Genomic DNA, 25,765 nt, shown 5'->3' with positions numbered 1-25,765 from the left:
ACTTTAATCCAAGAGGGAAAGTGTCCAATAACAGGCAGGTTACTAAGATTAAGCGAATAGTATTTGAATGGTCATGTGATTCTAAAATGGCGCCTCCATGAGGAGACCCTCTCTGTGTAGAATAAAACAGCTTTTATAAGTTTACTGATATGACTTGAGTGTTCATGATTTCCTACATACAGCACTGTGCAAAGGTTTTAGGCACTTGTACAAAATGTTGCATAGTGAGGATGTCTTCAAAAATAATGATATAAATAGTTTTCATTTATCACTGAATGTCATACAAAGTCCAGTAAACATAAAAAGCTAAATCAATATTTGGTGTGACCACCTTTGCCTTTAAAACAGCACAATTCTCCTAGGTACACCTGGACAGTTTTTCTTGGTTGTTGGCAGATAGGATGTACAAACGTCTTGGAGAATTCGCCACAGTTCTTCTATCTATTTAGGCTGTCTCAAATGCTTCTGTCTCTTCATGTAATCTCAGACTGACATGATGTTCAGTGGGGGGATTTGTGGGGGCCATGACATCTGTTGCAGGGCTAAAATGTATTTTTCCTATTGACACACTAAAGATGATATAAATAACCATCTTAAGACAAATGCTTATGTGCCTAAGAATTTTGCACAGTACTGTATTTTGCAGAATTGCAATGAATGTCTTTAGGAGTTCAAATTTTTTGTCATATATCTTGATCTTAGACTGGGTTTTGAATTAGACCAGAAATTCAATGAATCAGAAGCTCCATCTCATGGTTAATATCAGTAAATGCAAACCCTCCTCTTCTAACAACATGACAGGACAAATCACTGCACACAAACACACACACCAATGTACCTTCCTGTGTTTTAATGGAACAGCAGAAATAACATTTATGTCATCAGCTCTGCTTTGTTGTTTCTCAAGGGACTGAGTCATGTGATCCACATCTCTCTCTAGCTCCCCCAGCTCATCATTATCATCATCTTCATCATCATCATCATCAGTGTGTCCTGGGGAAGGCAATCGAGATCTTCCTGCCATCGTATCTGGCCACTTGTGCCTAAAATGAGAGAGACAATGTCTTGTTACGCATGCCTTGAGTAAGAGTCCAAATATGTGGGTAAAACAAGCTAATGCTCCTTTAATTACTATCTGTAACACATTCTGAACCAATATTTTCTGTACTCTTACAACCAATGTGGCCTGCTGCATTTCCCCGGTAACCCAGATTAGATGTCATACTGTTGTAATACGAATAGTGAGTGCGCTTTCAGACTCTAGCAAAAGAAGGCAGGGGTTATTAAGGTCACTGAAACAGTGTACAATGTTACCTAGTATAAAGCACAGTGGCAGCATAGGGCTCAAAGCTGGTTTGGCTTTCTGTGCGTGAGCACTCACTCTCAGAGTAAGACCTTTGGCGTGGAGGAGGAATGGCAACAGTTCGGCCCGTCAGGGAGGAAGACAATATGGCAGCTGCCAAGGCAGACCTAAAACAAATATAAGTATATAAATATTGGGTAAACAAGCCTGAAACAGATTCGATATTAGATATGAAAACTTCCTCTAAATGGTGAAAATTTTTGCATTGGTTGAAATAAAATTATTATGACTAGCAGTCAACTGATATGGATTATTCAATGTCCGATGCTGGTACTGACATCTAGAGAGCAGTGTGGCAAGCATTTTGGAAATGAACAATTCACACAATATTTAATCAAAATTCACTGAACAAAATAAAAACAAAATGTGTTTATTATCTATTGACAAGGCAGTCAGTAGATATGAGAACTGTTAACTCGGTTAATGGTCCAAACGAATATGGTTATTGTCAGTGTTAGTCTCATCAACAAAATTACTGAAAAAGCTTTGTTGACGAAGCATTTCTTGATTTCATTAATGATTACCGGGGCGGATTATGGCTAGCATGGGCCCTGGGGCCAAATTTCAATTCTTTGGCCAGTTCATTAATAATTTATTTGATTTTAAATGATTTATTTGAAAGAATTAAGAGAACAGTTTCATGTCTATCCTTGTATTTTTCATCTGGTCGAGGTTGATGAGGGTTTGAGAAAGTAATTAGTAATAAGTAATACAATTACTTTTCAGACAGAATAATTAGTACAGTAATTGAATTACACTGTAGACGATGTAATTAGTAGTTAGTAATGAATTACTTTTTTTTTAGTAACTTACCCAACACTGGTGACAGGACAATGTGCTTCCAGAGCACCTTTTAACAATTACGTTGTACTCTGTCTAAAATTGCCTTTATTTTGCCTTTAATAAAGTCTTTCACAAACAGATTATTTTTCTGAAAATGAGTCAAATATGTCATCAACTCTGGCATAGGTGGCAAGGAAAAACAACCAGAAATTTGATATTACTAATGTAGTGTAGTTCTCATGAGAATGTTTCCATTACTTGATATTTATATTCTATTTATAGTCTTTTGCTAACAGTATTTTAAAATGTACTATTGTGATGTACATTGTTTGTTGTTGGTAGATTTTCACTTTAAGGAAAATATTACAACGTTCCATTCCATACACATTTTCTCTCGGGGGGTACCCCTGAGCCCCCACAATGTATCTTTCTTTAGTCACAAGGCCTGCTATGCCTCTTATGTATCAAAAAATATTCAAACACAAATACTGGACTGCTGTCATTCAGCATCAAAACAAACAGTTCATTTTATCTTTTAATATTCATATCAAAGTGCACTAGGTTGATGAACATTGAAACAATGTAATCTTTTTGTAGAATATTCCCCAAACCCTACTACTTTGTCTGTCTCTGGGGCCCAAATGTCATAATCCTTGCCTAATTTTAAAGAGACCGTTTTGACATTATGATTTCTTCTTTTTTTACATTTACAAAGTACTACTGCTGCCAACTTGTACATTTATAATAACTATTTCATAAAATTGATCAAGCATTCCTTATGTCATTCCATGGCTACAGTATACTGACTACTGACACCATGCAAGTTATTTTCCAGACCTTTGCTGGAAAGGAAATGTAGAGACCAGACCTCTTGGAACTTGAATTGAATACCCTGTTATACATAATGTAAACTCAATGTAAATACTACAAATTATGCATATAAAAACAACAATGTAACAAAATGTGTAAACATGTATATATTTAATGGGACAATAATACATTCTGACATATTTTAACTTCATCAGACACTTTAAATATAAAGAATTTAACAAATAGAAACTTGGCAAAAACTTCTGGCAGTTCTGCCTCGCGCTGCTATATCTTTTATAACTCATCTGAATGATGAGGTGCGTTCCACTCAGAAGTGATCATCCCTATTTCCTTTAAAGACAAACCAACATTATAGTTTGTCTTGACAATTCTAATTTTTAAAGAGTGGCAATTAATTTTTTTAGAAACAGGAATGCAAAAGAGATCTATAAGTTATCCCTACTGAGGGGGCCTTGTATAAGCTGACAGCTGTGGGGGCCACATATTCAAGCATATATAAGCACTTGTATTGAACCTGGAATAATCCTTTAAGTAATGAATATGACATGATGAAATATTGACTAAATTTAAAAGAATATTCCAGGTTCAATACAAGTTAAGCTCAATCGACAGCATTTGCGGTATAATGTTGATTACCACAAAAAATTATTTTGTCTCCTCCCTCCTTTTCTTTAAAAAAATACATTAAAAAATCTAACATTTAAATTACAGTGAGGCACTTACAATGGAAGTGAATGGGGACAATTTTGGAGGGTTTAAAAAGGCAGAAATGTGAAGCTTATAATTTTATAAAAGCACTTATATTAATTATTATGTTGTAAAGAGCTGTAAAGTTAATAAAGCATCATATTTACAGTCGTTTTAAGGTTTGTTGACATTACATCAACATAGAAATGAAGTTGTAAATTTGGCTTTAACTTTACACAGAAAAGGTTAGTAATCGGTTTTATCACACTGAAATCATGTTAACACACATATTGTTTACGTCTTGTGGTTAATACTTTTGAAACAGTGAAATGTTTACAGATTGGCCCCATTCACTTCTATTATAAGTGCCTCACTGGAACCCAGATTTTTGCTGTTTTTAAGAGGTTATAATAATTGTTTTGGCTAATCAATATTATGCCACAAATGCTGTCGATTGAGCTTAACTTGTATTGAACCCAGATATTCCTTTAGGACATTTTCATAAAAAGACAAAAATTGTGACTAAAACAAAAAACTGTAAAAATGAACACGGTTTATCACATGATGTTGTCACTAATTTCAAAATGGCAAATAATTGGTTAATTAATTAGCCTGGCCAATATATCAGTCTATCACTAACTTAGATGATAGTTAGAAGAAAGCTGTGGGGTTGGAAGCTGGAAAAAGAGGAACAGATAAATGTGAGTTTACCTGGGTCTCTCTGGAGATGGGTTGGGGCTGCGGGGGGGAGGAGTGCGGGGGACAGCAGGTCTGGGGGCAAGGGTGGCAGCAGGGATCAAGCCATGAGCTATATTCCTCTAAACAACCATAACAACACATAAGCATCTACTCCACAACTACATCACACAGGATTCAGATAAATAAATATTCAGGTATTTTCTTGACCTAATGTCATACATGTCTTTTTGTATGTTGTCTTATTGAAATGCAATGGGATTTACTGAGCCGCTTCTATACATCAGGGCATCCAGCTCTGCGTAAGTTAAAACTTAGCCTAGTTGTGGCATAGATGTGCACTAAGTCATAATCTACACTCTACTAAATATTTGAGCATTGCACCATTAAACTTGGGTAGAATGTAACCCTACGTATAAACTAAATATTTAGGGAAGACTCCGACCATGCAATAAAAAAGCAGACTGATATTTTATGACATCAATGAGCTCATGTTTTGAGTGACGGGCATCAATCATTTCGACATACATTATGATGTTGACATTTACATTTACTGGAGAGAAAAAAACTTTTAAGTGGCTCTTCAGCGTGAAACCGATCAAAAGGTGCAGTTTTCAGGGTGTGTCATCCGGAGTCAAGTTTAAACACATTCAATATATATATATATATAGGATATTAAAATGAATAAATGTCTATTTTTCCAGCCTGTTATATTAGCATTTATTTATCACCCCTTATTTATTTTAGATACAGTTCATATATATTGTTATATACACAGGGCAAATGTACTATTTATCAAATCTACTTTTATTACGTATCGTGTTTTAATGGGGATATAATTTATTACAGCTGACAGTTACGTGAACAAAAAAAGTTTGAACATCAAGGTTGAAGTTCACTGTTTTTAACACTTCTGTGTACAAATTTGAAGGCTGTTTATTGGATCAATACAGGTAAACATCATATTATGTGACTTCAAATTACTTAACGGAGAGCTTACAACCTACTAGTTAAGTCTTGCCTTAAGAACAGGTGTTGCAACCAAATTAAGCACTGACTTGGTTACAAACTTACTAGTAGTTACTAAGCCCTTAGTGTGAACTTTACGTCCCAACTTACGCACAGCTGGTGTAAACATACCCAGCTCACCACAGAATTTAACTAATGACAAGTCAGCAATGCAACTAGCCGCCCTGAGTTTGTATAATATGCTAGAAGTAATTAAGTCCAGTTTAATAGCGATTGAGTTTAGTTACTTTAGCTCACACACAAACAGACACAACTTACAAAGTCTCTCTTCTCTCTTCTAAAGCTGAAGTTGAATTTGGATGACATGATCCTCCACAAACTTTCCCGTTTCGGTTAAAGATTTGACATTAAATTGTCAGATAGACCTCTGGGTGTGGCAAAGCGATGTTTCAAGCGTTATTGTTATAAACAGAAATCATTTGTGCTCGACTTCACGTATCTAGACGCTTTCCATGAAAACCCCTGATATATAACAACTCATTCTATTGGTTCTCTTGTGCTAGCTCAGCCAATCAGCGTTGCTCTTTAATCCTCCTAGCAACGGCGTTGTGCCATCGAACCCAACCCTTTCAGTGTCCAGCAGAGGGACGTCTCTCCCAATACACAGAATGTACTCCATGTACTGTACTCATATGTACAACGCTTGAGAAAAGCGGAAATAAAGGAGGTTGTCTTTTAAGGATTCTACATTAAGGATTTTTTGCCGGCCCAGTAGTTGAGATTTTTACTTGCCCTGTCAACATTTTCCTGTTCCCAACCACAAAAAAGTAAAAAAATAAAATAAAAATACATATTTTTTTAAACATTCATTTTTTTAAGTAACATATTTCTGACAGAAAAATACTTTAAGAAAAATATATAAAAAAATAAAAAGAATATATATATATATATATATATATATATATATATATATATATATATATATATATATATATATATATATGTAAAAGCTTTAGTATGTGTGTGTGTGTGTGTGTGTATACTGTATATATATATATATACAATAGTGCCCAATAGTGCAAGTGACAGTTCCATCAAATGGCCCAAAACATTCTCGCACTGGTCCTGGGACAGTGGGCCATCCTTATTATTGACCCCTGCAATTGGTTGTCATTGCCTCATTAATTAAGGTTTATGAAGGTTTTTATAAAAACCCAGTTCCTTGTTTTTGGCTTTAAAGTTATTTATTTTTAACAGAATAAAATTGTATTGTGCTGTCAAAACAAACAAACAAAAAACAATAGGCTTCCACAGCTGCAATTTAATAGATGATTATTATTATTATTCCATAAATCAACTGAACATGCACTGAAAGTAGTAATGAGGTCAACATGAGGTCTAGTCTAGGTTTAACACAGTTATTAATCCTGTTGTGTACTAACTGTGTGGTCAGCCCTGCTGGAGTGAAACCTTTCTGTACATAGGATCTAATCATTAATCACACAGTATTGATACAAATACTGTACATTGACTTAATAAAGGCTGTGTGATGGCATAAACTGCTCCCATATCAGTTTTTAATCTATAAAAAATGTAAGTTGTCATTATAAATATCTTTGGTATACTTGTTTATTATTTAAATAATATGTGTCAAATCTTAACTCGATTGCTACATTTGTAAGTGGGTTAAATGTATGCTACACGCATACAGTTAGAAATCAATCTGATGGAAAGTGTTCCCGTTAAAAGCAGACTCATGTGGGCTATGTCAATGATTCCAGTAAAACTTCTTTTGAATAAAAGCTAGTGTTAAGGAAGTCCTGAGTGGATGTACACTAACTGTGCCATCAAAAACATCTTAGTTCTCTCCATCTTTCTCTTACATGCACAAAAGTAAAATTAACCGCTCTGACATCACTCCTGGCAATGGGAAGCAATCTCTTTAATAACCCATCCAAGCCACACCATAACATTTCCCAGTCTATGAGTGATTTAAAATCCATTATACCACCACACCATTTTCACTGCCCTGATTCACATGCTCACAGTGCAGAACATGAACGACTCTGATACTCTCAAATGAAGAGGAATAGTGTCTGTACATTTCCTTCTCTCTGTTTAGTTGCCAAGGTCAATCAATTGTTATATTACCGTATTAATGCATTTTTACTCTCGGCCCTGCCCAGCCCTTACATTGAGTTTGGCATTCACGTCCCAGGCTGGCTTTGAGAACAGTATTTTAGAATTGTCAGAGGAGAGGTGGGTTGGAGATGACTCAATTAACGTGAACTAACCATAGTCACGTGTCATGATAATCTCCATTTGGCGCACACACCCTGCTGAGATCATATTCTCAGATTTCAGTCTAAGAGAACATAACTTGGGAGTTTATAAGGAAAAATAAGGATTAACTACTGTCAAAAAATATGAGTGCATTCTTAGAAAAGACATGCTGTTTTATGTATAACCAGTAACAAGAAAAATAAAATGCAAGCTGTATTTTAAGTTTTACATCTTGACACTTGACATCCTGTACATTGTAAAATCTAATTAGATGACCTTACTAAGATTTTTCAAGGCAATCAGTTTGCATGCTTTTCCCAAGTAGATGTAGTTACTGTATTTGTCTCAAGTAAACTGAACTTAATTTTTTTAAGTAACTTTATTTAGTTAAACGTAAACATAACTAATCTGTTATTAAAGTGTCATTGTTTTAATTTAATTATTTAAGTTATAGCAAGTCTTATACAGTAAGGGAAATTATGACTGGAATCTCAGTTAGACATATGTGACATTGGATTCTCCTCAGTAATTCTTAGTGCACATAAATCTGCACTTTTGTAAAGAATGAACGAGTAAAGAAAAATGTCTTAAATTTAGTAGGCTCCAAGTTCACCACAGGTAACACTTATAACCCTAATGGTGACTTCACACAAATCACAACTATCAACCAGCTACAACAAAACAACAACAATAGTCATAAAAATGAATTTACACTGATGAGCCAATATGCTGTTGGTCCTCCACGTACCGCCAAACCAGCGCTGTCCTGTCTAGGCATGGACTCTACAAGACCCCTGTAGGTGTCCTGTGGTATCTGGCACAAATACATTAGCAGCAGATCCTTCAAGTCCTGTAAGTTGTGAGGTGGAGCCACCATGGATCGGACTTGTTGGTCCAGCACATCTCACAGATGCTCAATCGGGTTGAGATCTGGGGATTTTGGAGGCCAGGGCAAAACCTTGAACTCTGTATTATGTTCCTCAAACCATGCCCAAACAGTGTGCAGTGTGACAGGGTGCATTATTCTGCTGAATGAGGCCTCTGCCCTCAGAAAATACCATTGCCATGAAGGGGTGTTCCTGGTCTGCAACCATGTTTAGGTAGATGGCACATATCAAATTGGCATTCACACGAACGGTTGGCCCCAGGGTTTCCCAGCAGAACATTGCCAAGAGCATCACACACCCACCACCAGCTTGTCGTCTTCCCACAGTGCACTGTTCGTGGATGCCGCGGAGAATAGCGTGGGTCTCCACATGCGCTATATCTCCGCGGTAACAAGCTCAGCAAGCCACGTGATCAGATTCGTCCTCCGCCACCCAGATTGAGGCGAGTCACTACGCCACCACAAGGACTTAAGAGCGCATTGGGCATTCCAAATTGTGGAGAAAATAAAAAAGAACATACTGTAGGCTATATATTAGTTATGATTCCAAAATGTGTAATTTCAAGTATTGTTTAATTAGGACCACTTAAAGTTTTTATTAATGACAACTTTAGGGTTTATAGAGTAACAGTAACTTGATACCAGTGAGAATAGTAAAACCCAAGCTTAAGTTGAGCAAATGTTTTTTTTAGTAATTATAGACTACATAGAAAAGACACAGATATGACTACATCCTTACACAACCCCACATTTTTAACTAGAATTGTCAATTACAAAGTGATTAATCACAGTAACCTTTTGCAAAAAAAAAAAAAAAAAAGCTTTGACCCCTTATTTTATTTAGATCAAGATTTACATAATATACAACATAAAACTAGGTAACAATATAAGACAGACATTTCCTCAGACTTATCCCACTGCTAATCCACATAAGCTATAAACACAAGAACATGTTGTGAAACTAAACTGATATCCATTTCACAATTATATTAATATTTGTAACAAAATCAGAATTTAGGGCACTGATATAGATGTAAGCTCAACCCTAATAAAATATTAACATAATCACAGAACAGTGTGTTGGTTCCAAATCCGGCACTTGTGAAAACATACATTGCAACAATACATTCATAAAGCACAGTATTTACAAGAAAGGCGTGTAGGCCCTCCGCTAATAAGATCGCTTCAGTGTAGACTTTGGTAAGACATTCTAAAGGCCTCTGAGATTTGGAGAGGCAGTTTAATGCAGTGTTAAATATTGTTAGTAAGATAAATGGAAAAAAAAAAAACACCTTTGTGTGTACATTAAGCTACACTATATAAAGAGAAGAAATGTACACTGAGTAACAGAAAAAAAACCTACAGCCATAAAATTCAAAGAATAAATACATCAGGCTACATTTTCACAATACAAAAACAAAAAAAATTCCAATACTTCAAATGAATACATATGTTTGTTTAAAAAAAAAAAAAACTTTATTTTTGCATAAACATTATTTGATTATCAAATGTGTATAAAAATCTACTTTGTAGACAGTGAAATATTCCAACACACAAGAAGTGCTAGGTAAAACACATAAAACAAAGGTTAAATAAAAATGGCATTTAAATTCACTACAATGATACGTTACATCCTTCTTGCTTGAACTTAAGCATAGCCAGAGTCCTATAATAGTATTTCCCTTCAGTGTAAGTAAATACTTCACAAAAGATATTACTGCATATATAGATATTCCAAGACCAAAAGCAAATCACTGTCCTCTCTTTGTTGTTCTACAGTGATTGACACAGGATTAGAATTCCATTTAGATGATGCGACATCACCATAGAAACCTTCTGTGGTGGTCTATCTGTAAGCTACAGACTGACTACTGTTAAGGCAGGTAAAGGAAATTGTGTCCAATTGCAGAAAAAGAGGTTCTCTACACCTACACCCACAATAAAGCAACTGTCAATCTACCAGCACTCATTTTAATTTGAGGAGGGTACTTGTGTGTTTTGACAGCCTCGAAGACATTACTTGGCAGAATATATATATATTTAAAAAAAAATCCTTCATCACACCTCATCATCCTTTAACAATACAATAATAATAAAACAAACAAATAAAATGTGTTAATATTTTGAGCAGCATATACGTCATGTTTTGTCTACTGATTCATTAAAACACAATCACCTTTTTCATACTGATGATATTATATATAGACAACCAGACTAATGAAGAAATGAAAATAGCTTACACCTGTGTTTATAGGTCTGTGCAAAATGTACATTGTGTTTTCTTTCAGGAATTAATTTCACCCTCTCTAAATTTCTCTCCCATTTATTGTAATGTAGTGTGCTTTTGTGCCATCCGTGTATGTACAAATCCAGTATGTGTGTGTATGTATGTATGTATGTATGCGTTTAGTAGAGGGCACTATCATTATAGGAGGCAGGAAAGGTAGGGGCTGGTTTGATGCAAGGCAGGGCTCCGCTATAATCTGCGTTGGGTAAACTCAATGTACTGCTGCTCTTCTGCTTGTTCTTGAGACCCCAGCTGATGAATGACGGTTTCTTTGCCACTTTGCGTGACTTTGGGTTCTTATCATCATCATGTGCCAAGCAGATCATGGAGTAGGTCTTCGGAAGACCACCACAGTACGTAGCGCTCTTGGTAGGCTGCAGGATTAAGCGAGAGAGAAGTTACAACACTAATCTGAACTGAATATAAGATACAAACCAGGAACCCTCAAGTTAAATGAACTTTTTCTTAAGATATTCAATGTCCCATAGTACTGTATTTTTCCGCTCATAAATGGTTGAACACATACACTTTGTGTCTACTACACTAAAAAAAAATGTTTTGCTGCTTGTTCAGTTAACTTAAGAAAAAAAAAAAAAAAAAAAACTAAAAGCAACAATTCTGGAACATTCGTCACAATTTTATTTAATTGCGTTTTATCCATTTAAATTTGTAAAATGGAAGTTTACTTAATCCATTTAAATTGGGACTACATGAATACAATTTATATGTTTTTTTTATGCATTTAGCAGACACTTCCTTCATAGCGACTTGAAGAGCATGTATTAAAGGGGCAATCCACCAGTCTTGAATACAAATAGGTTCTTTCAACACAGAGTTTTTGTTCAGATTACATAGTACTTTTAAAGTTAAGGTAACTAATTTTAAAGAAGTGGAACCACTGTCCAGATTAAAATCAAGTTCAGCTATTATTTTTTTAGTGTATTAAGTGTACTATTAAGTGCTTCTGTTACATCAAGACACACTGACCTAGGTACATTTTTTTGTTGATTCAAGGACAATTTGTTCAGAGTTAATTATTAGCCTATCGTGCTTTAAAGTTCTACTGATGTTCTATTTGCCTGGCAATACACTGTCTATTTTCATTGACTTACTTTTATATTAGTCTATCCATCCCAATGCCTAAAAAAAAAAAGAAAACTAGTCCATGTATCACCACGACACCCACAAGAATTCACAAAAGAACAGCAAAACCCCTTAATCCTATTAAGTAAATAATTTCACACACAGTCAATGGTCTCGATCCAAAATCATAACAGTCTCTCCATAAACAACTTACAAATCCTGACTATTCAGGACCTGAGAAACGTTAAAGGTTGGATGGAATTCATGGTGAAAGGGGGCTCATTTCTAATAAGGCAAGACAATATCTACAATGTTTACAATACAGTATATTTGAATTTTGTTGGCAATATAAAATGAACAAACATTGTGAATGTTGCAGTGATTTTAATGCAATTTTTATTTTCCCTTTTCATTCACCGGGCATTCAATGCGTCAAATTTCAAATAGAATATATTAAAATAACATTGATTCAGTGATTTGATTGTGGCAGAACTCTAAATTGTTCATAGAAGTCCCTGTTTTTTTTTTTTTAGCAAAATACATAAACAAGATATACAGTATATCAAGAATATTGTCAGAAGGCTGAAAATTATAAAGATATTTTTAAGCTATATTGTCCTAGCTTGCTAATCAGCCAAATCAGAAATTGTAGGCAAACAGGAGTTACCATTGCTTGGCTGCTGCTGTCCACCATGCTGACCACTCTGATGTTGATGCCCTCCTCATCCACATCCTTTAAAAGCTTCATTACATCACTCACTCCCATCCATTTACAATCTGTATCACCCACAGCAACAAGGTAATCTCCCTCTTTCAGTCCCTCATTCTGGTGATGAAGAGATAGAGAAAAGAAAGAAAGGGTCACAGAAGTATATCACATCCAACAAGAATGGCGCTATGCCTGACATTTCAAATATTTATGGTACGAGTTTATTGGCACAGCCACACTGCTGTTACCATAGAGATCAATTCTGAGAGGACTCGTTCCTGTGTTCAAACAAAAGGAAGGAATTTATTTGTGGGAAAGAACACAGCTTGAGCCAGCTTGAGACTGATATGGTCAAAAACTGCTGTGGTCACAGATTAAATCTTCTCTGCTCAATTTGAGAGCCATTCAGAAGGAAGATCAAGTGAAACCCTCTTCTGATAAATGTAATGATCGTTATTGGTTTCTGTTAAGGATTCTCATTAAGGTTGCTCGGTAGTAATTATTTATTTGCAATGAAACAGAGCGAGAAGTTTACAACTAAAGGCATTTGATCGTAAACCTCATGTTCTGTTGAGATTGTTTGCATTTAAAAAAAGTAATTTTGAAATTTTGAAAGTTCCCTTAAAAAGGTTCCACAGACCCACAAGGCAGATAGTATGGAACGTTTATGGTTTACCTCAAAGTAAACATGCACTTTTCAGAAATGTAACCGGAACCCATTTTACTAATCTTTCTGTGTGGTGTCAATTCAGCAAAAACACCCCAAACAAAAGTAATATTTAAAAAAATTATGGATGATGGTTAAAGCTTGTTATAGAGTTTAAATTTAGTTTACAATCAGTTCTCATAAGATTAGGAAAAAACATAAAGTATCAACCTGTTACAACAATGTCAAGTATGTTTTGAACTATTAAAATTGCCCTGGAGACTCTTTTACCCCAAACAGAAAATGAAGGTTAAATTTGAAGTATTTAATTCCAAAAATAAACTTTGTTTTCAAAACCGCTTTTTGAATACAAATTTTCATAGAAATAATTTTTTAATACTTAGGAAACAGTATTTTAACACATACTTGTGTGTTAAAATGGGAGAGCCAACATTATCATGTATGTGCTTGTGAGTGAATACTCACCGCTGCGGGACAAAGTGGATTGAGTGACTGTATCTGAACAGGTGCATCTCCCTTCAGAGTGAATCCAAGGTCTCTGTCCTGCAGCCTCAGCCTGATGGTGCGTGGGACCGTCCATCTCTGCTTTGCTGAGAAAACTGACAAAGGCCCCTGCACAATACAATCACAACACCAACTCACAATACAGAAATGTTAAGTTTGCCAATTTCACAGATGGTTTTAACTCATAACACAGGGTCAACCTCACACACACACACACTACAACTTTAGCTTGCCACCCTGGTTGTCCTTGGCTATAAATCTGGTTCTGCTCACCATCCAAACAATTGGCTTACTGGCACACAGACTTCATACTTTATATGCTTATATGGTGAGGAATGTTTATTTAATAGCATCATGTACTAGGATTGCCATCTGGTGATGCTAAAGGGATAGTTCTCTTAAACAAAAAATAAAAAATAACATAACCTTATGTGGTTCATTGAAGAAAGAAAATCATATGGGTTTGGAACAACATGAGGGTGAGTAAATGACAGACTTTTTATTTAGGGCGACTTATCCCTATTAAGAGTGAAGAGATTATGCTGTAGCATAAGGTTTTTCCTTACATTAGCAAAGTCATCTCAATTAATGAAGTACCTGCAAAGCTTATATATACTTTGAGCTGAACACCCCATGTAGTGCGAAAATGTCATTTCAAGTGAAGGGTCATTAAGAGTGCCCATGGCAACCAATGCAGGATCACAGCAGTGGTTCTTTAAACTCTCCGAAGGTCACTCAAACATCTGAAGGTGGTAAAACTCAAACATATGCCTTCATAAAACTAACCACATCATAAACGCAGCCTCCTTCACCTGAATTACCCTGCTCCCCACAGTCGAGGCAATGGAATATACGTCACTGTGGTTCTAGAATGTTTGCCCAGTTCTGTACACCAGCATTTCTACTAGGACTATGTCAAAAGGGCTTCTTCAAGTTTTAAAGAACCTATGGCAGATGAAGACCTAAAGAGGTGTTACACATATCCAACAAAATGCCAGGGTGTTGCTATGTGGTTGCTGAAGTGTTTTTGTGTTTAGATGTGTTTCTAGGGTGTTCTGGATAGTTCAAGTCAAAAGAGCCCACCCTGAAGTCTCTATGATAAAAATAAATTGAGTCCCTCCATCAGAGTGTGATCACTTAGAAAAATAAAAGCTCAACTCTCCTCAATAAGCTGAATAATTTGAGGTATTGTTCATGTCTGTAGCACAAACAGTGCAGGACAGGCTTTATACGTAAGAGTTATGGTTTTGTTTGAATCAATAACTCTTAAGTATAAAGAATAGTAAATGCAATCACTAACAAGGTTGATTAAACCTTCAAAATATACCCCATTATTTCATACCACACCAAAAATCTTATTCAAACCAGGGTTATTCATATTAGTACTGTAAAAGCAGCATCATATTCAACAAACTGACCAAGCAAACTGACAACACATTTAAAACGACAGCTTACCGTTCATCCCCAACTGTTTTGAGTATCTTGGTTTTAATTTGGTTGGGGTTGTAATCTGTTTGGCCAGTGTGTACAGGTCAATCAAGATGGGTCTGTTCAACAGCACAGATGCTCATGCTATATGAAGATGCTCTTCAGTTTCAGATGATGTCTAGCAAAGGTTTCAAATCTCCTAGAGCATTCATGTGCTGTGAAAAGAGCTCAAAGAAAATGATGTTTCTGAGTAATATTAGTAGCCCACATACCAGACGCTGGAATAAGTCTGTGACTTTCACCTTCGTGGCAGCTGGAATCTCCATCTCTGCTTTCTTTTCTGTTTTAGCTAACAGAGCAGAAGGAACAATTAATGTTACTCCATGTTTACACTGTCAACAGAACTGACATAACCACTGTTGATCTCTGCTGTTAGAAGCAGGTCCTGTTCTGAGAAGGTCACCCTGTAAGCATGACTTCATTCAGACCACATATACCTTTTAAATAGGGATGCTTTGGTGAAAACAAACTCACTGTTGCATACACAGTTGACCCAAAAAAAAAAAGTATTTGGACACATTTTGACATTTCAGTCACACTCAATATATACATTGCATTATAATACTGTAGAAACCAAAATATCAAATCATGTGGTCTCTGCAAACAAATAATGCAAGACATTTTTTTCAATTATTTTTAACCAATTGGTGTCCAGGTGATTTTTTAGTTAGTTCTCCTAATGTTTACACAGGTGCCCTAGTAGAATAACCACAAGTTTACTTAATCAAATTAGCTATTAGCTTATGTTTCTCAAAGTTTGACAACCATAAAGTGTTCAAAAGTTTTGCTTGAAAAGTGTATTTCTTAAAAAAAAAAATGCCCCTTAAAGCTGAAGTGTGTAATTTCTGCAACACCGAATGGAATTGCAAAAATAAATGTTTGTTTTCAAACAGCTGTCTGAATACACTCCCGTCTGCTGTTGATCGAACAAAACAAAAAAAAAAATAGTCCTGCCCACAACTTACTCCATTGGTTGAGTTAAAATTATCCTTCATCAAAAGAGCAATTTTTCTAGTGCAACAGAGAAACAGTGTTTACAGTTTTTGAAAAAGAATACAACCTTAAATTTATCTCTGAAAGTATTTTAACACAGAAAAAGTACAAACTTCAGCTTTAATTTAATATGTATTGTTTTATATATATATATATATATATATATATATATATATGTATTATATATATATATATATATATATATATATATATGTATTGTTATATATATATATATATATATATATATATATATATATATATATATATATATATATATATATATATATATATATATATATATATATATATATATATATATATATATATATATATATATATATATATATATATATATATATATATATATATATATATATATATATATATATAAAATACATACATTAATTTTTAAGCGTCCGAATACTTTTTGGGGCCACTGTAGTTTACTTTGTCTTGATAATAAAAAAATGTGACTTTAATAAGAGCATATGACTATTCGTAACTAAGTGACAATGTGAAACCAACCATACGTCATTAACATTATTCAACAGTATCATGACATTCTCAGCCAGAATGTACGCTCTATGTTTTTTCATTCTCTCTGTCTATCCCTGACTTACAGATGACATCTGGTGCAACCATGTAGTCGGTGAACTCGTCTTCCTTGTTGTTTTGGTCAAACTTCGCAAGAGAGCGTTTGTGGCTAGCTTGCAGGATGTCATCCAGGATGTCCAGCTTTTGCAGGTGTTGACAGAGAGCATGTGTGCGGATTGCCTCTTCGTGTCCCATGATGGCACGCTGCAAATGAGCTTTACCTGAGCAAACAGACAGGAAAATGTCAGATTAGTGTGTTAAAGTGGAATAACCCCAATCATTTAAAATCTCTGAGATATTAGGGGCCAATTAAGCACAAAACAATAGGTCTTGATTTAAATAAGACTTATGCCATGTTTGATTGGTCTGTATTTACAGTATCTGCCTCTCACCTATCCTCCGTCGCTCCTCCTTATTCTTCAGGATTTTAAGAGGGGAACATCCCTCAGGCATAGTGTCATATATCTGTGATAGCGCCTTCTCTTGCTTGTCCTCATCATCACTAGGGGCCACTGCACACACATTTTTTGCTATATTTACAAACTGATTACATCACATTGTTTTGCATGTCAGAATTAAGAATCCCTGCAAATTTAATCTCATTCCACTGATGCCATCTAAAAGTTATGGCATTTACACATCCTATTGTGTATTAACTTGGACTGCTGAGTCAAATGATTCTCATTGATGGCATAAACTGTGACTGTCATGGAGACGAAAGAGAGTGAGAAAGAGAGAGAGGGGTGAGGGGGTGTCCGTTTAAAATAACAACGAGAACGTTACATAATCCCATTTGTTCCGGCATTCTCTCTCATCAATCTGTCAAAAGTAGACAGAGATACTGAAACTTCTCCACCATTCCTCTGTCTGTCTCACTCTTCTTCAATCTTTATGGCCTAAAAAAAGCTCAGCAGAATAATTCCATTAAAGCACTCACACCCGAATCCTTTTTCAGTCAGGAGAAGGAAACGGTTTATATGAATGAGGCACAAAGGTAACCTTTAAAGGTTCCACTGGGCTATGAGCCAATTGGAGATGGCCAAGAGACCTCTACCATTTCAGGGCCTTATATAAGTGCCGTGATTGGCTGCTTGACTTACACTGGTGGTCCAATAGAGCAGTGGAGACAAAGTAGTGGGCAAGAGAGTTGTAGTGATTGATCTTCAGCTGGGACATGGTGGTCCAGAAAAAGGGCACATTGTTCTTAACAGGGGTCTGGATCATGGACTGGAGAACTTGATTGTAGGTCTCCCCCACCTGAGAATAGAAAGGAGAAAGGAGTAAATGTCACAAGCACTCAAATACTGGACAGAGGTGTAACTGTAGGCTGAGTTTTGAAACAAACCCACATAATGATGGCAATGTATTTTTTTTTTTAAAAACTGCCACTCGTACTGACACCCAAGATTGAATTACAACAGAAAGGACATGAACACTTGATGTGACATCTGGGTTTCACGGTCCCATCCCTCCAAAAAAGTTATAGAAATCGCAAATAACAATCTCATTAACACATTTTTTTTTTAAAGCATCTTGCATTATGTCATAGGAAACCCTTTTGAACTACCATAAGTGCCATCTTTTAAGACAAAATACCTCTACATTTTATCAAAGTAAAATGTCTACAAAACCTGATTTTTAGACAGGCAATTTTTGGGCACACCAACTGAAACTGATTTATGACCAGAGCCAAAAATCTTAGGTTAAAATAATAATAATAAAAAATAAAAAAAACAGTTTATACCCATATCTGTTCACAACTACCCACATACAAATTGAACATTCAAAGTATAATGCATTTGTTTTTTTATTACACAAAAACAAGTAAACCTAATAATTCTAATATTATAATTAACTTTAATCAGAGAACATTTAATAAGATTTGAGCCTAGTACCTTGGAAGTCTCTTGGGCCATTTTGAGCAGGCTAAAGAATTCATTTCGGATTCCTGGCAGAGCGATCTGCTCAAACAAACACTCCTGCGCCTGTGCGAGCATCAGCCGAATCAGCATGCTTAGCATAGCAGGGCTCATATCATAACTGGGAGTGTGTGTGAACGTCTCCTTTAGGTAATGCAGCACACCTGAAGCAGAACATGCACAAACATAATGTCAAGCAAAAGGACAAAATATACAGGATTAGAGTGTATATCTATAGAGTACAAGTGCATTTGCCTTCCACCGTAGAGCTTGAATGTAAAAGCAATTTAAAGAGCCCTGCAGAATGTCACCAGTACGTGAACTAAACAGAAATAGCTTTGGACATTTCTACATTTTATTTAGAGCTTTCACAAAACACAGAGTTTAAAAAAAAAATTAAATAAAAAAAAAAAAAAGACTTGTGTTACAGAGTATCAATCAATTATCTATCTTTGCAGAGAACAACCATATTTGGGCCGCCTTTCCGGTGGAGATATACAAAGCATTGTCTGTGATGAAAGACAATGGGGTTGGCTGTTTTGATAGCATTGTGAGCTTAAGAGAAGCATGCCAAATCTCTCTTTTTGTCGCTGTTATTTTAAGGAGGTTAAAAATTGACACAAGCCACTGAGTTTCCATGCGTCTGTGACAGATCTACTTTTAAAAGGGAAGAGTTACACAATGGCTACACATTACTCTATTTCTGCTTCATTGAAAGCATTCATCACGGCCAGTTTCTGACCCTTACCTAACTTCAGATCACTTACTGTAGTTAAGTTAAAAGCTAGTTCAACACAAAATAAAAATGTAGTCACCATTTATTCACACTCTTGTCATTACAAGCTAGAGTTGAATGAAATTAAATTGAAATTGCGATATGACAGTGCAATTATAAAACCGCAAGGGCTGCGATTTAATAAATAAATGAATACTCTGAACCCAGTGTTTGCTGCATTTACTGTATGTGCACATTTCTATTCTCCGTAGTGTATTAAACATACTCAAAGCAAGCACATGGCTAATGAGCAGAATGTGTTATATTTACAGCCCTCTAGATTCACTAATTGTACATTTGCATAATTCCAAATATGTTTGGCTGCTAAAAGTTGCTAACCAAATGTAAATTAACCTCATTACATTGGGATTTTGTGGACAGAAGAGTGGATGGGAGCATTTCTCTGAATTGCAATGCTATTGCCAATGTCTTCCTTGTTCTGTAAAAACAAGAGCTGCCACCAAATAAAGGCTTAAGGATTTAACCGAAACACACAGCAATGCCGCATGCAAGTTAAGAAATTATGCATAAATATGATCTGATTTTATAATAAATGGTTCTTGTTTGTTCTGCTGGTTCTTCAAGTGTGAACACTCTCTTGAACAGTATTTCTGCTGGCAGTAGAGCAGGGGTCGGCAAACTATGGCACGCGTGCTAATGTGGAGGGGTAGTCACTGGTACGCCAGCAACGGCGAGAGAGTAGACTATTTTATTTATATAAATTCTGCACTTGCATTCCAATCTACATCTTGATTTAATCCTTCCTCATGATCATGTTTTCATCAGCTGAATGGGAGGCTAAACAAAAATGTTAAATGTGACGAGACTGCAGTACATCCAACAGACTCGTGCAACACGTGCAAACCCTTCTCGCATCACAAGCCAATCATCTATTTAGCCCTATGACATAATATAAGAAATATAAAAAATTCCACACAATTTCGTTTTCAGTAATCATAAATCAAATTTGTGATATTAACTTAACTAATTTTGTACAAAATGGCAAAAAGGTTGCTGACCCCTGCAATATGTCTTCATTTAGTTCAAAATGAAACGCTTAGTTTTTTTATTTTTTATAAATGCTAATGATCATGTTGCAGCTCAAATTGAAATCGCAATATTTTTCTAAATAAATAACAATAACAAATGTTTTGATCCAAATAATTCAGCTCTATTAAAAACCGATTATAACTGACTTTCTCCCATGGAACACCAAAGTTCTATTTCCCATAGTTTTCCACAGAAGAAAGTAAGTCACGTGTTTCAAACAACATGAGAATGAGTAAATGATAACAGAATTTTGGGGTGAATGATCCCAAAAGAGCCACTTGAGCAGAGAGCTCACCAAATTTCAGAATCTTAGCCTTCCGTGGGAACTATAGCAACACAGATGAGACACAACATACAGCGTTTGTGCCCAATATCTGCCTCTGTCTCACACTTCAATACATCATCAGTGCATCAACAACTCTTACCTGCAGATTTCTGGAATGCAGAAATGGAGTCCTCGAGTCCGGCTTGTGTTTGTCTGTTGGCACGAGTGCCGATCTGTGAATAGAGAGCTGCCATGTTGAAGAGCACACTGGCTTTTTCTAGAGAGATGTTCTGTTGACACACAGGCACGCCGGTGAAGGAGTCATACCTGCACAGAGACACATAGATAATGGGTGTTTAACTCACATTTAAAAAAAAAAAAAAAAAAAAAACACAGGAGTGGCTTATTATTTGTCACAATGTAGTCTTGTTTTTTCTATATGAATTGAATATCTTTATTAATAATTTAGCTAATATTATCTGGCTTGTATTATGATGCCTCTCGATCTTTATTTATCCTGTTGTCCCTCTTTGTCTCTAGGGTATAAATTACAAAATAGCTGATCTATAAACCAAAACAACAAAGAGCTTGATGGCCCAGTCAGACCGGTTACGCGTTTCCTCTGAATGACTTGTGATGTTTACAGCTGATAAAGCTGTATAATAGTTCACGATGACAATGTTACCGCTGGTATGCATAAGATGTGACCTACCATGTGAAGAAAATGCCGATCTGATGCGTAGGGGAGAAGAATCGGTTCTCCAAGAAGGCAAGTTGACTGTAGTATCTGGCAAGCAATTCTACACCAGAAACATTGCGGCTGGGGGTCCTACAAGCCTGAAACACACACGGACACCACACTTACTTCAAGACATTCAACAAGTTCTTATTGGTGAAGCCTTCTATAATTGTCCTTATCGGTGTTAAATGGATAGTTCACTCCAAAATTACAATTCTTTCATCATTTACTCACCCTCATGCTATCCCAGATGTGCATGACATTTCTGTAGAACACAAATGAAGATATTTAGAAGAATATCTCCACTTTCTAGGTCCATAAAATGCTAGTTAATGGTGACCAGAGCTTTGAAGTTAAAAATAAAATTACATAAAAAGGCAGCATAAAAGTAATCCAGATGACTCCAGTGATTTAATCAATGTTTTCTGAAGCAATATCATAGGTGTGATTGAGGAACAGATCAAAATGTAAGTCCCTTTTTACTATAAATTCTCATCCCAGCCCAGTTGGTGGTGATATACACACAGAATGCAAATTGCCAAAAACAAAAGGAAAATGTGAATTAAAAGTAGAGATTTATAGTAAAAAAAAAAAGCACTTAAATATTTATGCGTTTCTCAGCAACATTCTAAAGATATGGTTTTGACCACTGGAGTAATGTGGATTACTTTTATGCTGCATTTGTGTGATTTCTGGAACTTCACAGTTCTGGCCACCATTAATTTGCATTTCACAGCTGCAGAGTGGAGCTATTCTTCCAAAAATCTTCATTTGGGTTCAGCAGATGAAAGAAAGTCACATCTGGGATGGTGAGGGTAAGTAAATGATGAGATAATTGAATTTTTTTGGTGAACTATTCCATTTAAGTAAAAAAAAGGACCCAAAATTATCAAAGTAATTTTCAAGCAAAAGGACGCAGTACAAAAAAACAACAACACAACAATATTTCACAATGGCTCACCAAAATCTATCCTATGCCTTTGCTAGACTACGTTTATTATTAATTAATTATTATTATTTGGAAACTTTTGTTAAACTATAAAGTGAGGCACTACCACTGCCTTTGGATTGAGATATTATGACAGAAACTTGATTTTTATATCTTATACTATTCCTTTACGTTTTCACTGATATTTTTATTATTTACTATTTAGCAGATAAAGTATTTCATCCAAAGTGGATTACAGTACACAAATGGCCCAGCTTCTCACAAACCAGTAACAAATGTGATGGGGTGTGTAAATACAAACACAGAAGTAGTACTATACCTGTCTCAGGTCCATAAGGTCATCTATCTGATCCTGAAAATTTGAACCATCTTCACTGTAGTGTTCCAGAATAAAGTCCTATTTAAATAAGTCAGTTTCATAGTCATTCATTTATCATGTCAACACAAACACAACAGCCCATCAGTCATGTACTCATGCATATTCTCCTTGTTAAACTCATCTGTTGTGAGAAGTAACATCAGAAGTAACAATGACATGCTATGCAGGTGAATCTATGACAGTATGTAAGTACAGTCTGGCTAAATAACAAGTTGAAGCAAACCAAAACACATCTAATTGATCCCATTCTCTTGCACACTTCAATAAACATCTCAACAAATATTATGACATGCAGCAAATATCACTGTGCACTTTCAAATCCGCAATGAAAATTTTAATAAGTCTTTGGCTTTCTTGTTTATTAAGTTGTGACCTACTTTCTCTTTTCACTAAGAAACGAAGACAACTTTCTGAATCATAAAAGCTACTGACCAAACCCCACAAAAGTGATGAGGTATACAAGGTAAACATTGTAGGGGTGTTTAGAAAGAAACAGACCTTAATAGGAACAGAGAAGTCCACATCCTTTGTCTCCTTCAGTCCCAGAGGGATGAGTGGGATGCTTGATGTTTCTCTGTAAAAATGAAATAAAGAGGTAGAGATTAATGAAATGCTGAAAGACCGTGGAAGACTATTGTTACAATAACAAAGCATGAGAGAATTAGTAACAGATTTTGAGTTAAAGGAAACAGATGAATCCTTCTCCCTGTGTGAATCAGATATGAGAAATGTTTAAAGTGGCAGTTGTACGTGACACCTTCCACAGATAACTAATATAAAAAAATACTCAAGTTGCACCCAGCTCCAAGACTAAAGCCAATATCAGAGTAAAGGATGAAAAAAAAACAAAAAAAAAACTGCTGTCAGAAAGGAGCATGTAAGTCGTTACATTTTGTGCCCTTTATCAAACTCTGATATCACAAATACTCAAAAATATGTACATTTGTCTTGTCAATGCATTAACTTGAGTGCTCGCACTGTTTGGCCATTAGCCCAAAGCTGACCAAATGATTCAGCGGTGTGAAAGAAGACCAGATGAGTGCGAGCTGATAAGAGGCAGTCCTGTCTAGAAGAGAGATTACAGTCTAGACCCAGGGTGGTTCAGTGAAAAATTGCAAAGTGGACTAATTTAAAAGAAGTTACAGGTATGTTGGACCAGAAGTAACCAGTACCAATTACACAGACTGGAGGAGGTATCACTCACGCTTCATTTGGCAGATTAAGTTTCCATATTAGCTCATAAACAAAATAGCCTATTCTCTCATATCTACAGAATTTATTTAAACATAGTAAATCAGGTTAACCTTAGCGAAGACTACACCTATTAAACTCTTAAATGGTACCTGATTGTTTATTAAATAATTTGGCCAATTTGAAAAAACTAACACTCAATAGGTGTAATTCAATAGCACTATCTGCAGAATTGTGTAGACAGAGTCTTGTTTTGTCTATCATAATTGAAAAAAAATTACAATTCGTAACTCCTCAAGAAAAGCAATATAATAACATTCCCGTGATGAGAATGTGCCACTGAATCACTCATAACATGATATCATGTTAACATCTGCCATGTTCCTCTGTGAAGAATTATAATAAGAACATCTCAACCAGTGAAAACCAATCAGAGAGCAGAACAAACTCACTGCAGAGAACAGAGGTTTTTGTTCCTGTATGCTCTTCAGGCCATGAGAAAAAGCTTGCGTTTCAGAAACAGACAGAGAACGATGGGGGGTGGGGGGCATGAAAGAATGCTGGTCTGTTCTGATAGTCTCACACACACACACACACACACACACGGCAGCCAGGTGCGATGTAGATTGCAGCACTGTTTGCAGCTACAGGAAGACCTTGTTCTGTTCAGAGATCTGTGCGTGAAACACCGGTGATAACACTGCTCCAATGGGAATATTCATTTTCTTACACCCAATCATTCAGTTTTACAGGGAAAATACTGCAGGTTTGTGGAAAGTTGAGGAAACACACAGCCTTGAGACAGGCTCTGTAACCAGAGCCTATTAGACTGGTATGCATCAGTCAGTATGCTTCCATTTATGAGTTATAATTGAGCTACAGCGGGTCTTTGCACAGTCAAGCCACAGACTTCATCTGTCTGTACATGTATACGTGACACAATGAGTAATCAAATATTTGAAGGATGTAAAATACCCCATATTAAATCAGGTCACCTCTGTCTTTCAAACAGGTATGATTTGAGTCGGACTTAAGTGTTTACATGTCATTTTAAAAAGATGGCTTATTGTTTTAGTCGAACTGAAATTATTAAGTGCATGTAAAACTACAGAGAGATTCAAAAATAAAGACAGAGCACAACCAAACACACACAAAACTAGCCTTAGTTAAACTTGGCATTTACCATAATATTCCTTAAAAACAGAAGTAGTGATCGATTCTAATGTTTACAGCTTTACAGTAACGCAAGTTGCAATTACTGATCAGAATCAAGTGCATATTTCTGTAGGGGTTTTTTCTGGTTTATAATTGACCCTCCAGACACTGGGGATAAACACTCTTACATTAATGCTTGGCCCAGCGTAACAATCCTTAGACTAAGTCGCAACATGTTATGAAGCTAATGCAAATAAAGAACTAGGCCAGCAGAGCTCTGTTAAGCAGTGATTGAGCTGAATATATGGCTGAACTTTCTTACAGGAGAGAACGACAGCTGTTCTTACACAGAAAGTGAAGCATGTGAGAGACACTCGAGAGTGCGTGCGTGCATTCTCTCTCTCTCGAAAGCAAAAGGAGGCTTAAAAAGGATTTAAAAGAGGACAAGAATCCAACTGTTACCAAGGAAACACACTTGCTTACCCAGCCACAAACACTCAAGGCCTTGAAATGACACAAT

The 25,765-nt window shown here is 35.9% G+C and overlaps 2 protein-coding genes across 9 annotated transcripts in view; both read right to left on the bottom strand.

The window, feature by feature from the left end:
* Positions 1-5,856, bottom strand: part of LOC127618427 (centrosomal protein of 89 kDa-like) — a 99,224-nt gene extending 93,368 nt beyond the window's left edge. For all 7 annotated transcript variants that reach the window (XR_007967431.1, XR_007967430.1, XR_007967432.1 and 4 more), the window contains exons 1-4: positions 5,648-5,856; positions 4,376-4,482; positions 1,315-1,470; positions 839-1,043 (exon numbers count right to left, since the gene is read on the bottom strand). Coding sequence is in view for 4 of the 7 variants with exons in the window: in XM_052090864.1 (XP_051946824.1) it covers positions 839-1,043; positions 1,315-1,470; positions 4,376-4,482; positions 5,648-5,695 (516 nt within the window). In the remaining 3 variants the exon portion in view is untranslated. The remainder of the gene's footprint in view (positions 1-838; positions 1,044-1,314; positions 1,471-4,375; positions 4,483-5,647) is intronic.
* A 3,231-nt stretch (positions 5,857-9,087) lies between these two features.
* Positions 9,088-25,765, bottom strand: part of LOC127618465 (rhophilin-2) — a 32,291-nt gene continuing 15,613 nt past the window's right edge. The window contains exons 4-15 of one of the 2 annotated variants that reach the window (XM_052090928.1): positions 23,398-23,473; positions 22,840-22,917; positions 21,545-21,669; positions 20,993-21,159; positions 18,719-18,906; positions 17,924-18,080; positions 17,216-17,335; positions 16,850-17,044; positions 15,449-15,525; positions 13,710-13,856; positions 12,536-12,694; positions 9,088-11,159 (exon numbers count right to left, since the gene is read on the bottom strand). In XM_052090928.1, the coding sequence (XP_051946888.1) occupies positions 10,905-11,159; positions 12,536-12,694; positions 13,710-13,856; positions 15,449-15,525; positions 16,850-17,044; positions 17,216-17,335; positions 17,924-18,080; positions 18,719-18,906; positions 20,993-21,159; positions 21,545-21,669; positions 22,840-22,917; positions 23,398-23,473 (1,744 nt within the window). In that variant the 3' untranslated portion in view covers positions 9,088-10,904. The remainder of the gene's footprint in view (positions 11,160-12,535; positions 12,695-13,709; positions 13,857-15,448; positions 15,526-16,849; positions 17,045-17,215; positions 17,336-17,923; positions 18,081-18,718; positions 18,907-20,992; positions 21,160-21,544; positions 21,670-22,839; positions 22,918-23,397; positions 23,474-25,765) is intronic. The other variant, XM_052090937.1, reaches the window with a different exon arrangement.

Source organism: Xyrauchen texanus, chromosome 2 (genome assembly GCF_025860055.1).
Source record: "Xyrauchen texanus isolate HMW12.3.18 chromosome 2, RBS_HiC_50CHRs, whole genome shotgun sequence".
NCBI lineage: Eukaryota > Metazoa > Chordata > Actinopteri > Cypriniformes > Catostomidae > Xyrauchen > Xyrauchen texanus.
The sequence above is the reverse complement of the archived record's forward strand: the minus strand, read 5'-3'. Positions and strand labels throughout refer to the sequence as shown.